The sequence below is a fragment of the Ptychodera flava genome, chromosome 13, assembly GCF_041260155.1.
Source record: "Ptychodera flava strain L36383 chromosome 13, AS_Pfla_20210202, whole genome shotgun sequence".
NCBI classification, from domain to species: Eukaryota; Metazoa; Hemichordata; class Enteropneusta; family Ptychoderidae; genus Ptychodera; species Ptychodera flava.
The window spans coordinates 12,058,965-12,072,463 of record NC_091940.1 but is presented as its reverse complement, the minus strand read 5'-3'; the positions used below and the strand labels follow the sequence as shown (position 1 = coordinate 12,072,463).

General features: G+C 36.9%; 2 protein-coding genes across 7 annotated transcripts in view; one reads left to right on the top strand and one right to left on the bottom strand.

Annotated features, from left to right (window-relative positions):
* Positions 1-1,908, bottom strand: part of LOC139147425 (kelch-like protein diablo) — a 27,181-nt gene extending 25,273 nt beyond the window's left edge. The window contains exons 1-2 of one of the 5 annotated variants that reach the window (XM_070718525.1): positions 1,771-1,908; positions 1,297-1,494 (exon numbers count right to left, since the gene is read on the bottom strand). Coding sequence is in view for 1 of the 5 variants with exons in the window: in XM_070718523.1 (XP_070574624.1) it covers positions 333-470 (138 nt within the window). In the remaining 4 variants the exon portion in view is untranslated. Of the gene's footprint in view, positions 1-332; positions 507-1,296; positions 1,495-1,679 lie in introns of those variants that run through there. The other 4 variants (XM_070718527.1, XM_070718528.1, XM_070718529.1 and 1 more) reach the window with 4 other exon arrangements.
* On the top strand, positions 1,893-13,499 carry LOC139147426 (uncharacterized). Of its 2 annotated transcripts, XM_070718531.1 has the most exons (12): positions 1,893-2,031; positions 2,632-2,800; positions 4,475-4,640; positions 5,227-5,382; positions 5,845-5,983; positions 6,699-6,801; positions 8,128-8,223; positions 8,568-8,661; positions 9,012-9,181; positions 9,813-9,978; positions 10,723-10,817; positions 11,816-13,499. In XM_070718531.1, the coding sequence occupies exons 1-12, from the start codon at positions 1,971-1,973 to the stop codon at positions 11,892-11,894; spliced, it is 1,494 nt and encodes a 497-aa protein (XP_070574632.1). In that variant the 5' UTR covers positions 1,893-1,970; the 3' UTR covers positions 11,895-13,499. The 2 variants fall into 2 exon arrangements, with proteins under 2 accessions (XP_070574632.1, XP_070574633.1); XM_070718532.1 differs by lacking the exon at positions 1,893-2,031 and having other exon boundaries at positions 2,443-2,800.

Sequence of the window (13,499 nt, the reverse complement as noted above, 5' to 3'; positions counted from 1 at the left end):
GAGATGTCGACTCAAACTTGGGAATATTACATAAAACAGTGGCATTATCCATTTATCATCTGTTTCATCAAAGGCTCATTCTGAGATGGTTGATAAATGTCGAATGTGCAGCGCAGCGACCACTTGTCTAAGTCTTTTGATGTTTGGTACCTATATGTTGAATGCATCATCATGATCAACATGTTTAAATATCACTATACATTCAAAAGACTGATTAATCATATTTTTCATGGTTATGCTGGATGATAAACTGTATACTTGATCGGCAAAAGATTTAGTAGCCCTACTCCAGGTATGAGGCTAAAGAGGCCAAAACAGCCAAAAAGACATACCTGCTGGGATTCCCAGCTCTGATGTCCGGCAGCAGATGGGAGCAAGTGAGTGGTCATTGAAAGTATAAGACCTTGCCCATTTCCAACTGGGAAAACGATTTGCATATTGCCATTGTTAATCAGATAATGCTTGCCCATTTAACCTGTTCACCCCTATTCCCTGTAAATAGTTCCACACTTACCATTGATAACAATGGGTTTGGGCCAGACCATGGTGGTGAAAGGGTTAAGAAAACCAATCCATTAAAGGTGTACACTCATGTTGACAGTTACCTACTATACTGGTACTATGGGTAAATTATTAATTACTACCTGTGCCGCCCATGTGCAAGTGAGGAGCTATTGTAATGAACTTGTATACTAATAATTGTCACTGAATTAACTAACCAAGAAGGTAAAAAAAATTGTCCATGGATTAACAAAGTGGTTGATGGGAATTTACATTAAATTTATTTGTGAAAGAAGCAAGCTTTTGAATAGTTTAATATCGCCGCATTCAAGAAATTTACATTATTCATAGATAGATAGATATGTGTCTCATCAAATACCATAGGTAGCGCACAAAAACGGTCCTGGTTTACCTCAACGATTATATTTACTCTGATGCAAGCAAATAATAGGTCGTGCAGATTCTCTCATGTTTATTGTTAACATCACATCAGTCCCAACTTTATCACACGATGCTGTGTGTACACATCCAATATTATTGGATCCCGCTATACACAATTGCAGATCGGTGACTCACAATGTCACGAAAGAGACGCGTGTTTATATCGTGATCGTACACACCGGTTTTGACTTGAGAACGATTTATCGACTTTCAGAGTACTTTATCAAAGTTGAACGACCTTTTCATGACGGCGAAAAATAATCAGGAAAGGCCAGAGGACAAAAACATGTTTCTCGGATCATGGAAGCGTAAAAGAAAGTTTTTCTTTATACCTAAATGGTTTAGCAAATCTACCTGGAGTATGTTACCTTCGATGATACGGTGAATCTTCTCAATCGATTTGTTTACGAAAAAGATCGCTCGCCGCCTTTATTTAAGAATGGTCAACAACAACAAGAGCAGCAGCAGCAACAACAGCGACATCCCATTGTGGATTTCATCGGGCATAAACTTCCGCAACGGGTTATAGATTCCACGAACATGTGCATCTTTCTGCAAGAAACAACAAAATCACACTACGTCAAGTTCAAATCAATACGCATCATTGAAAGACATCCAGATAAACATACCCACACCCTTTCTAGTAATTGCCTGTAAAATGCAATGAATCTAGCTCACGTTCGGCAAGCGAAGTCATTTGACAACAACACGCTGGATCTTTACCTGACACTACGTACCTACAGTTACACGTAGCTGGTTTGCCCTGAGCTCATATCCGACTACAATTTCAACAACAATATAAACGTCAGTTGTTAAGTAGTTATCTACCTAAGCGTCGTCTTCTTCTGTGAAAATGTTTTCGTTTTCGGCGCCACGGCGAGTGTGTCAAGGTCACAACTATCAATCAACGTGCAGCGTCCCCTGTGACACAAAATCATCATGAACTGTACTCGAACTCACAGCGCGCAGCGCGGCGCTTGCCATAAATTACAAACTGTTGATCTTTGACCTTTGCTGAGCTTTCACGCATGCTCATTCGGCACTACCTGGCGACTCAAAATGAAAACGAAATGGCTTCCACAGAGCAAGGTTTGAGCATGCCAATCTCCGTTATAAATGTTTGTTGTTGTCAGTGCCGAAAAAAATACTCATCTCCGATTTCCAAGTAATTGCGATATCAAAACTGTGAGACATGCCTTTGTCGATGTCACATCAAATCGCATTCAGTTACACTGGTCACTGTCTGAATTAAGATACGGAATCAGGAACTTTGTTTACATTTTTACAATATTTTCAACAACAATACTTACTATGGACTCAGATATGTCATTTATTCAAGTGCGAAGCTGCAATATTTGTTAGCATTCTCGAAATCAGCTAGATCTTACTAGCGACGATTTTCGATTTGTATTTTCCCGTTGCCTCATTCGGCGAAACAATTAACTCCCTGATTGCGAATTATTGCGCAATATGTTCACAATACACCATTGGTGGCAGTGCAGTACTTATATGGTGGAGATCCGGTGTTGCCAAAACACACCATACACTAAAAGCAATACGCAACAGCGAGAGTACTTTTCCAATTCACAAAAACTCACGTATACGTTTCCTTCATACCCCACCTTCTCATCCAAACATTTTTCTCCCCTGGCCTGGCCACTTCAACTATGGCATCCAAACTTCGAGTAGGTATGCACTCAATATTTTCCAAGGAAGATGTCGTGGAAGCAATCTTGCAGAATATAGATGAAGAAACACGGACAGAGAAGAGTGTTGAACGCTATCTGAAATGTGCCGTAGGTCTGGAAGACGGTGGGTTGACACTGGATGAGAAAGAAGCACAGGAACAAGCTGAAAGGTGAATTAAATCAGTTTTATTCAACTCATTTGTATTCACAGTGTTGCTTATGATTATCATCAATCTGATTAAAATCTCTGTAAAATCAGAAAAAGAGATGGTGACGTTTCTACTTTTGCTTTTCATTTGCTGTTCTCTCTTGTAAGCTGCTATCATCTCCAAAGCTGCCAGCTAACTGAGAACAGCAAAGAACTTGAAAGGACACTGGAACGTTGCCATCTCTGTATCTGATTTGAAGCAGATTGGATTATCAGTGATATCACACACCTTCAAGAATGTCCCGTACGATTAAAAGTATACAGTTTTCATTGTCTAAGTAATGTCATTCAAACTAATCTGGAAAGCGGTCTTTCGTGCTGACCTTAATTTTCAAAACTGTCAAGCCCTAATTGTGTAGTTTTACAAGTTTTACATGTTCAGTATAGACTCAGTAATTTAAAACCCCTCTGTTAATAAATTGCATAATTCTTCAGCACCATATAGATTCTGGGTCCAATCTTTACTGTGGCAGATGAATGTAATCATAGACAATGTGCTTTCAGGTCCCTGTGTATGTGCTAGCCAGGTTGTGAAATTCAGGAAATCACTGAGATCACAGTCTTCAGAGTATGATTAGTTCTATTCTGAAGAATTACATGAAAGCCAATTTGAAGCTGCATAATTTCTTATGCTTTGTATTTATAAAGAATCGAACGAAAAGGTACTTTCAGTTGAAAGACAATGATCTGTTATGTGTTTTGAAGTGATATATGTATATCAAAGTTTCATGAACATAGAATGCATCTATCTAGTGACAGCTTACACCCAGGCTACAGAAATTCTACAAAACACACCAAACCTGACTTTACTATGGAATCACATAGCTTGTTTACAAGCCAGAGTCCTCATTAAAAGTACATGAGGCTACTACAAGCCTTTAGAGCTACAGAAAAGGCTTGCCTTTCAGGCTAAACCAAACATTAGCTCCAAGTTTCAACATCTGTTTTTTTCTCAATGATGCTGTTGTCAGTAAATCCCATAGTTTAATAAACATCTACCAACCACTGTATCAGATAATAATGTATTGTGCTGGCAAAAGATCTCAACAATACAGCCTTTGTCAATGCTTTAAACTGGAACTTTCCCTATAAAAAATGGGATTATTGTAAATCTATGCAAATATAAAAAAGCCAAGCTACTGATCGGACATGCCATGTTTGATCCTAGAACCCCATAATTTTATCATGTTTCAGGCGTTCATTGTCATGGAATCTTCCTTATGATGTCTGTGAATACATATAGTGACTCAACTTGAGTTGAAAATAAACTGAAAAAATGTTCCGTTTTTTGTCAGAGAACACATACTAGTATTTTCAAAGTATGTTCCCTGTACGACCATTTGACCCTTTGCATAATGAAGTTGCCCATCATGATTATTTAAATTTATGGTATGTTCAAAGCGATGCTATGAAAATTCCAAAACTCCTGCCCAGTGTATGCAAATGGCTGCGTAATACGTAATCCCCCTTTTGTGCACCCACAGTCCTGTTACTTCCCGTTTAAGCTGGATAATGGATGGTTTCTAAAAATGTGAGACACAACTTCCAGCTTTTATATATAGAGTAAAACTGATTTGAAACAGTTGCATATATTCTGTCCATCTGACACAAATGAAATAATTTTGTGTACTCAAAGGTTTATGGATTGGGCCCGTGGGAAGAGCCTTGTCAAAGTGGTGCAAGGAGATGTACCGGAAGGCATCATTCCCAGCGGGAAAGCTGTATTACTTGATGTTAAAGTAGCTGCCAAGGGTGCTCCTGATGATAAAATTTATGAGAGAAACAAAGACATCAGAGCTAAGGTATGTTCTATCTCCCCTTTCATTGATATCCTATGGTTCAGCCATATTGTTTTCAATGGTGTGTGGCTGGACTTCTGTATTGGAAGGGGGGTGAGGGGAGGGTGTCCAGTGGGTTATTGTAGTGGTTCGGAACACCAGTATACGTATTGATTGCCTCAGCTGTTACCAGAGTTTGCAAATTTGCTGAAGGTTCAACGTCATATGCAGTCAAAATGATGGTGAGTCATAAATGTTTTAAATGTTTTGTCTTTGTGGTTTACACTTTTTTATAAAGTTACATGCTCATAAACAAACTTCTGAAACAGTTTGCAGGAAGAAAAATACAATATAGTTATCAAATATAAGCCACCAAGGTGTGCCAAGAGAGACAATGTCACATTTATTTATTATAGCATAAAAAAGTGACACTAATGTGTGGAACAATCACATCTCTAAATAAACATTCTTGGCAGAATTTGCAATTTGAAATCATTTTACATGAAAGTTAACATTGAGAACATCATAGTGAAAGAGAAAATGATTGATAATTTGTGCTTGATTAAAGTGTAATATCAGTAGCGTCTCGATAATTTCTCTCATTTGATAGGTTGCAAGGGGCAATTCCTTCCTTCATATAACAAGTGGTCCACACTCATCTCTGTCCTGCATCATCTATGCTCTGAAGAAATTCTCTGGAGGGCTTGGAGATGAAGATGACAATGGCAGAGGTGACAATGTCACCTGGCAGAAGTATTTCACAAAGGTATAAAAATTGTTCAAAATAAATCTTCTGGATAATGTACTGTCATTTGAAAAGCACAGAGTCAGGATCTAGATTTTGAACACAAAAGAAAATCAGTCATGGCTTCCAGCTTCTGCTGTATTGCTAGCCACGTCCTCGTAATATGCATGCATTATCTACATGTATTTTCTAGAAATTGAATACCCGCTTGAAGGATATCACTGAAAATGACAGAATGGGTAAAAAGTTATTGTACTGTACTGGTTTCTATGGGTGTAAGTTGCCAAAAAGGCAAACTAAAATTCTATCATTTTGTCTCCAATGAAGAATTAATCTTTATTTTCTAATAAGCTCAGCACTAAATAATAGAGTGTAGGGTTGGTTGGCCCATGAGATTATTCAAGGTTAGATAATTAGAATAATTTCATTTTACCAAGTGTATATATTCGGCACATTATAAATTTCAAACTTTTCTCATTGCAGCCCTTGGATGAAGCCACTCACTTTGTTGCTACCAGAAAGGCCAACGGTGAGGCTGCCCACTTCAGTGCCAGACACATTGGAAGTAGAGTAGTGCTCTGTGGAGGTTCCAAAAATGTTCACTTACTATTTAGATCAAATGGCAAGTGGAGTTCTCTTTCCATTGAATCCTAACACTCCAGCTGGTCTAGTCAGGCAGTTTGTTGCCATATACTGTTTAGTGTGTGACAGGCGGTAGTATGTGTCTGTATGTGCTTAAGCTATGGCTGTGAAAGTTTGTGCAAGTGTTGGATGGTTGTAACATTGCCGTTTGAATTATGGTCCTGTCTAGCCAGTCCAATGATGTGGAGAAACTCTATGGAGAAATTTATATCTGGTTTTGACTTCATATTATTCGCAGTGCTATGAAAAATAATAGAATTATCCACTTTTATCCTGAAAGTTGAGTATTATGACTCAAAAGCACACATTGCCATGGAAAAAACATTGACTGACTGTACCTCAGGTTTGTGGGTTTTACAATTGCAGTGCAGATTTAATAACATTTCTGTTCTTTTCACTCACAGTATGTGTGAGTACATGAGAGGAAAACATATAGCAAGATGCTGTTGATATTTGTTGTCATGAAACAAATTTCCTTCATGTGTCACCCATGCTCTATGAGATCGTAGCTCAGTGTTGCAAGTTGTTGTGAGTGAGTTTCACATTCAGGAAAAAATTAAGGAATGCTATCAGTGAGAAAGAAGAGTTTAAAGACTGGGAAAATGAGTAGAAGATCCTGTTCTTAGGAAGTTAAAATACAGATAAATGTTTCATAATTAAATCAAGTATTTTTTTCTTGTCTCTTTCTGTCGCAGATGATATTTGGAAACATACGGACAGCAGATACAAAGTTGCCAAAGAAGTCTGCTTAGCAATTTGGAATTCACTGGAAGAAATGGATGAGGACTGCAGAAAAAGGTAATAATACTTTATGAGAAATTCCAAAGGAATGCATTACTTTTGAAATGAAGAGTTTTGCACCAACTTTTAGCTTTCTTCACAAGTAGAGATTCAGTAGAGGTCAAAGTACTTCTAAGTTAATCCCACAAATGAAGGTGACAATAATTCACTTTTTGAATACATAAAGCACATGGTTTTGTTTTTGAATCATACTAACCACCCCCTGCTCCCCCCCCCGCCCCCCCCCCCCCCCCAAAAAAAGTTGTTAGTTACCCTTTTGGACCAACGCTTTTCCCCATTAAAGGTTTTGAGATTGTCACAGGTCTTTGCAAGTCAGAATCACTCCAACAACGCAGAAATTTGTAGTTGTACGAGATTTCAAACAGCAGTTTTATTTGAATTGACAGTTAGTTCATGGCACTTTAGATTCACCATTACCCTGTAATGAATAAAAGTGAAATGTCGACCAACATTCAGCAATATCAGTGTTTTTGAACAACAGTACATCCAATGTGTAATAAATAAATGATATTTAGAAGTTCACAAGCTGGAAAGGGAAGGTTTATCAGCAGAAATTGACCTGGAAATGCATTTTATTATGACCTCTACCATTTTCGTTTTGACCAACAATATGTTTTAGGTCTTCATAAATCAAAGTACTATATACTAAAAATTGAATTTCAAACTCTGGAAGTACGGTCTTCATATCAGACATATGCATACTTCCGGCTGAAAATAAATGATTACAGGACACTAACAATTCACTGTTTTACTGAAGGGCGCCCTCATAGTTCGAATCAGTAAGATTTAGCACAGACCCCAGAAACAGACCAATCAATCCAAAGATTCAAGCCTATCTAAATAGCACCAGTGCACATCCCCAAGTTGATTTTTTTGAAAATGTCGTTGAGAAAACAATAGCAACTGGAAAAGTTCCTTCTAGTGAAATTTCTAGAATGAATTTTAAGTGATGAATCCACACAATCTTGTAAGTTATGATTTCAAATCCTCTTGTCATAAGCATAGACACTCGAAAAATGTTCAGGGTCTATGTCTTAATGAAGGAGAAAATAAAACTGTTGCTCTCATTAGTAGCAAAACCAGCAAAGCTGTAGTCTTTGGGTCCATCTTCTTCTCCTTTGTCAGAAGGAATGATGGCTCCTTTGATACCACATCGAAACCACTGAGTTGATTTCTTGATCAAACACTGTCACCTACGTACTGTCCTCAGTGTTCTTGTGTCATCGAATTATGTGAGCGTTCATAGGCAATGAGTCTCTAGTGTGCATAAGGATTTCTGAGTTTTGGGTATGTAATGTTCTTGTCACACCCTTCTCTCTTCAGATTACTGAGTTTTCTGTGTCACAGTCACTTCACAGCAGTCTTTGAAATCCTACAGCCTAATTATCAACATGTAGAGGACCTCTCACATCTCAAGCAGTAAGTAGACTGATACCCTTACAAATGATAAATAGAATAAAAATATCATTCTCACAAAGATGTTTCGATGAAAATGCTCTCTTTAAGTTCTTTTTGCTTGAATGAAGTGTTGTAATATATTGGCTGTTTATCATACGGTAATACGGTATTCCAAATAGACTCAGTTACAGTTAAAAAAATGTACCACAACTGTTTTTGCTAAACTTACCACCATGACCAGCCACTAATCCTCCAAATTAAATCCTTTTCAATAGTATGCATGCAGTCATAGACTGTCAATTTTAACTCTGCATTTCTGAATTTTTGAATTTCTGCATTCCCCCCCCCCCCCCCCTTTTTTTCAGGGCTGAGCTGAAGTTCATAACGTGGACAAGTTCAGTGTTAGAGGCAGATTCTAAATCACAGCTGTGTGCAGTGAGTCCACATGTCTCAATGCAAGTGAGTGTCAAATCTTTTTGTCTTCTATTCAAAAGCAGATTCTCTGACACTTTCAGACCCTTAGAATTTTCACTTTCATAACTTCCAACACCAGAAATGTTAACAGAAAAGTACATAACAGATGTATGGATATGGCTGTAGTTTAATTCACCAAATCGGCAATATCACTTCTTTGGCTTCGTAATATCATTCGTAACTATGAAAATGTTCAATATGGTACTATCACAAAGTCAGTCTGTTGACAAGGAAGCTGTTCTTTGAATTTAATGATGTAAGTAAAGTGACAAAAAAGTATTGAAAGTAGAGTACTTCCAGCATTCAGCAGTAACATGTTTATGTTTTTTTCAAAGATCGCTCAAGCCGTAGGATTATCTACAGTGAAGTATGATGTTCTGCCAATAATTCAACTAGAGGAAAGAATGAAGGCAGTCAGACAAGGCTACCAGTATGAGGGAGAAGTTTTCTATTTCCTGGATGCAGATGAAGCAGTAATTGGTCTTCTTAAAAAGAAAACCATTTGGTGAGTTGATGGTGTGTTTGTGGTTCATTCAAATACAACTGGACTCTTTTTGTGTTCTAGTAGTACACACCTTAAAGAAAATTTACTCAAGGAAATTATTGTCATTTCCTTTCTCAAACAAGAATACAAATCAGGACTCATCTTGCAAAGTTCAGGATTAGAGAAAACAAATTGCCTAAAATTTGCAAAGATTATAAATTCAAAATGGCCAATGTTACTGTACCCTGTGTTAAGGTAGACTACCCCTCCTAAGGGAAAGACTTAAACTTTTGCCCAAATTTTCCTCAATGAAACCTTCAACCATACTCTTTATCAAATCAGGAACAAAACTCAGAGGTCACCCTGTAAAGTTTGGTACCATAGAAATAAATCACCTACCATTAACCAATTGTAAAATTCAAAATGGCTAACATCTCTGCCATTTGTCAATATGTACGTTACTGTGCTACAAAATATGTATCCAAAGATACATGTACACTTTGTAATCACTAATTTCCTGATAATCAGACTTTATTTGTTTACCTTATATGCTCCCCAAAATACCTACAGTGTTATCACCCATGTCCATATGAAAAGCACGCATTGCTGTGAGTTTTGCAATAACCAGCAGTGCTTCCTCATTCCTCGACAGGTACATCATTGTCAGAGCCATACGAGAGAAGGTGAGGGGGGCCTGCAATTCATACGCAAAGAGCGCCAATTTCAGTGAGTCCTCATCCAAGAGCAAAATCAACAGGCGTATCAGCGAGATACAACAGTGGCTAGGATTGGACAATCAATCTACTAGAGCGTGGCAGGTGAGCTGGGCTCTACCAATGTATTCTTTTATAACAACTGTAGTGCTTCACTGAAATACCGTGGACAGTATTACAATACAAAGTGGTGTACTAATTTGCTCAGCTTTGACAAACATCGAATTACTCTAACACAAGCAAGACTAACATAAGCAAGCGATATAATCTTTATATATCAGAAAAGCTGCACGTTATCAATGCTGTCAAATCTACACTGTTAGACAAGCGCTCTGAGTTGGTTTCAAAATGTTGCCACCAAAATAAATATTATTTATCAAATTTTAACTCCACCTATGAATAGAATGGTACATCCCAAACATATGTAGAGCTAAGAATCCTTTCACTTCTGTCTGAAGATTGCAGGATGCATGAAACTTAAGTAACAGATATTACTACTTTGTACTTGAAGTAATTTGTGTTATTATATATATATATATATATATATATATATATATATATATATATATATATATATATATATATATATATATATATATATATATATATTAGACATTTAGATCTAGATACGATATATAGATCTTAAAATTTACTGTAAGTACAGCATTAGTCTGATATTACTGTAGAATGGATTACATTAATTCAGGCAAACAAAAACCATTAAATCGGTGTATTTGCAGAGATTTCATTGTTCATGACCGTGTCAAATATGTCAAAGAAATTCAATTTTGGAAACAAGTGAACACTAAAAACGTGACTGACCCTACAGTATGTATTTTGTCATCTCAGACTTTAGGATGTGAGTTCCTGCTCTGGACTATCAAGGAAATGAAGAGAGCTAGGGAGACAAGACAACTGATTGCTGATTTTTTTCCTGTCATGTGGTAAGTATTACTTATGTCTGACTAAGAAACTAAGAAGCCAACTGGCTTTTCTCAAGGAGCTGTTCAATCCTTAACTTTGTATGAAAAGTTAAGAAATGGGAAGAGATGCTTACGCCCCTATTTCATCTTAGCTGCGTCACTTTTATTATTGAAAGGGTTTTCTCTGATGCCTTCAAATGCTTTCCCCTTTTAAATGATATAATATGAGTCTGCAAGTGTTGATTACTGGGTAAATAGAAAACTCTTCAGTGCCAAAATTCTTAAGTGGCTGATAGAGGGCGCTATATGCAGCACACCATAATGACAGCAGCGCAAGCTGAAGAGTCATGGTCCCTTTTCTCATGAATGCTCCTATATGAATAGAAAAACAATCAATAACTTTCATCAATGATTTGCATTCTGCATTCACCATGACTGCAGTGTGTTATCTCCACCACATCTTCGGAAATCTCACTGAAGTATTATTCACAGTCAACCAGAAACTGAATGTAGATCTCCTACAATGTGCCCAATTCATATTGTAACATTACGAATAAAAACTGCTTTGGACTTTCCAGTAATCTGATTTATTCCGGTGGTGTGTGTGAAGCATATTTAGTCAGCGTGGTCAGCTTCAAGAGTCGTGGACAGCACTTGCATGGCAAACGCAGCAACTTGTTGCATGTAACTTTCTGCCCCTCCCCAAGGCAAAAGTCGGAATGTGCTAAAACTTCATGTGGCATATAATCAGTGCAACTTGACGCAAGATAATCAAAACAAAGCCAAACTCCAACCCCTCTGAAATACATGTTGTATTTTTTTCATGGTCCCTAACTTTAAAAAGGTGATTTTTAATTTGCCTGCCTCTTCATATATCTCAATTTGACTTCATTTCTTGCCTTACCATCTTGCTGCAAGGCAAAGTACACATACGCATAGTCACTGTGGCCTCAGGCATGGCATATTTCAGAATTCCACCATTGCATCACCACTTATGTTTGTTTGTTTTTCATAACTAGGAAGAGGTTTCTTGAGAAGGAGGGAAAGAGTGATTGCATTTCATCAGTCTGGACAGAACCTGAAGGATCTGATGACTGAATCTTCACACCAGTGAATATTACACAGACTGTAAATAATTTGTAAAATGCAAAAATATTTATTGTAGCTGTACAGATGTAAAGTTAGTGTTTATAAGACTCATTAGAACGAATTTGATCATCACCAATGATAACTCTCTACCTTCAACACGACATCAATTTTAAAACTTGAACTTTGTTATTGAAATAGGTAATTGTGAAATTATTGATCTTGTCAATAGATAACAATTTTATACAGATTTTTATCGGAAGTGACATCGAAAAATAATTGCAATTTTGGATTTCCTCAGGGACAACTTTTTTGTAAGTAGTCTTTGTAAATAATTGAATTTGTCCTGTTAATCCTGTTTCATTGTAAAAAAGTCAAAATTTTCCTATTAATACTATTAAAGCTGTGTTTTGATCTGTAAAATATTTTTATCGTTTATCTTTAACAAGTCGGATTATCATGACCTTTCATGGAGTCCAAATGAACTGACAGTTCTTGTATAGTGAAAGTCTTAAACGGGAGAACACCCAAGCAGTTTGGACAACCGCACTGAAGAAACTTAAGCCTGGCAGTGTGACTCAGGTAGTTTATAAGTATCACTGATAACGGTCCCTCCGACCGTGCACTGATGCAATCATAAGATTATGGGAATATAAAGAGATATATGTTTTATTTCCCTTCTGGATTTTCACCACATTTATGTGCGTATAGAGGTTTATTGAGATTTCCAGCAGCAGTGTGTGAGTGTGCGAGAGTGTGTGTGTGTGCTTACATAGGTTTCTGTCAATTGAAAGTTCTAGATAAATATCTTTGCGAAGTTTTTAGCGATGTAAATTGATGAATATGTTTTGTATAGTTCCATTCTGAAAATCCTTGCGTGTATTTGTAATGAACTTGAAGTGATATTGACCCCTACAAAGTCCATTAATTAATAATTGTTAATTATTCCAATCTTGTGGTAACGACTCATTGTCAATGTTGCATCATCGTGTACCTTGTTGCCGTGTGATTTACTGTAACAGAGCAATATTTCAAGTCATCTAGCAGAAATAATCTTCCCAGTAGTATCTGTACAGTATTTGCATATATAACAATGACAATTTTCATCATAAAAAATATTGTATAGTTTAGTTTGCAGTGACTCACTGTGTTTGAACTGCTCACAATCATGGCGATGACATTAACCACATGATGCAGTCTTGGTCATGAACATGGCCTGTGAATATACATTTACAACTTATATTGTGCAGTGATGCATTGCTTTGAGTTAGGAATTGACTTTTATATATCATAGGTGATGACTGTATACCAGAATTAGAATCACTGACATTGATGACTTATGACATTCAAAATGATGACTTGACTGCTCGCTCATCCAGTATTATATCATTGATGTAGAACACAGCAGAGGAGACATTTGACACTAAAGTCTTGCAGATTGTATTTTATCACCAACAGTAATCTTTTTAATATTTTCAATTACGGTTTCTCCCTGCCAGATGGAGAATTATAGAGGAATAGATATATACATGTATATAGCAGTGCATAATTCAAATTCTTTGCTGCTATGGAAATATTATATTTTTATTGTTGTGCGAATAAATTGCTAGCAAAGTA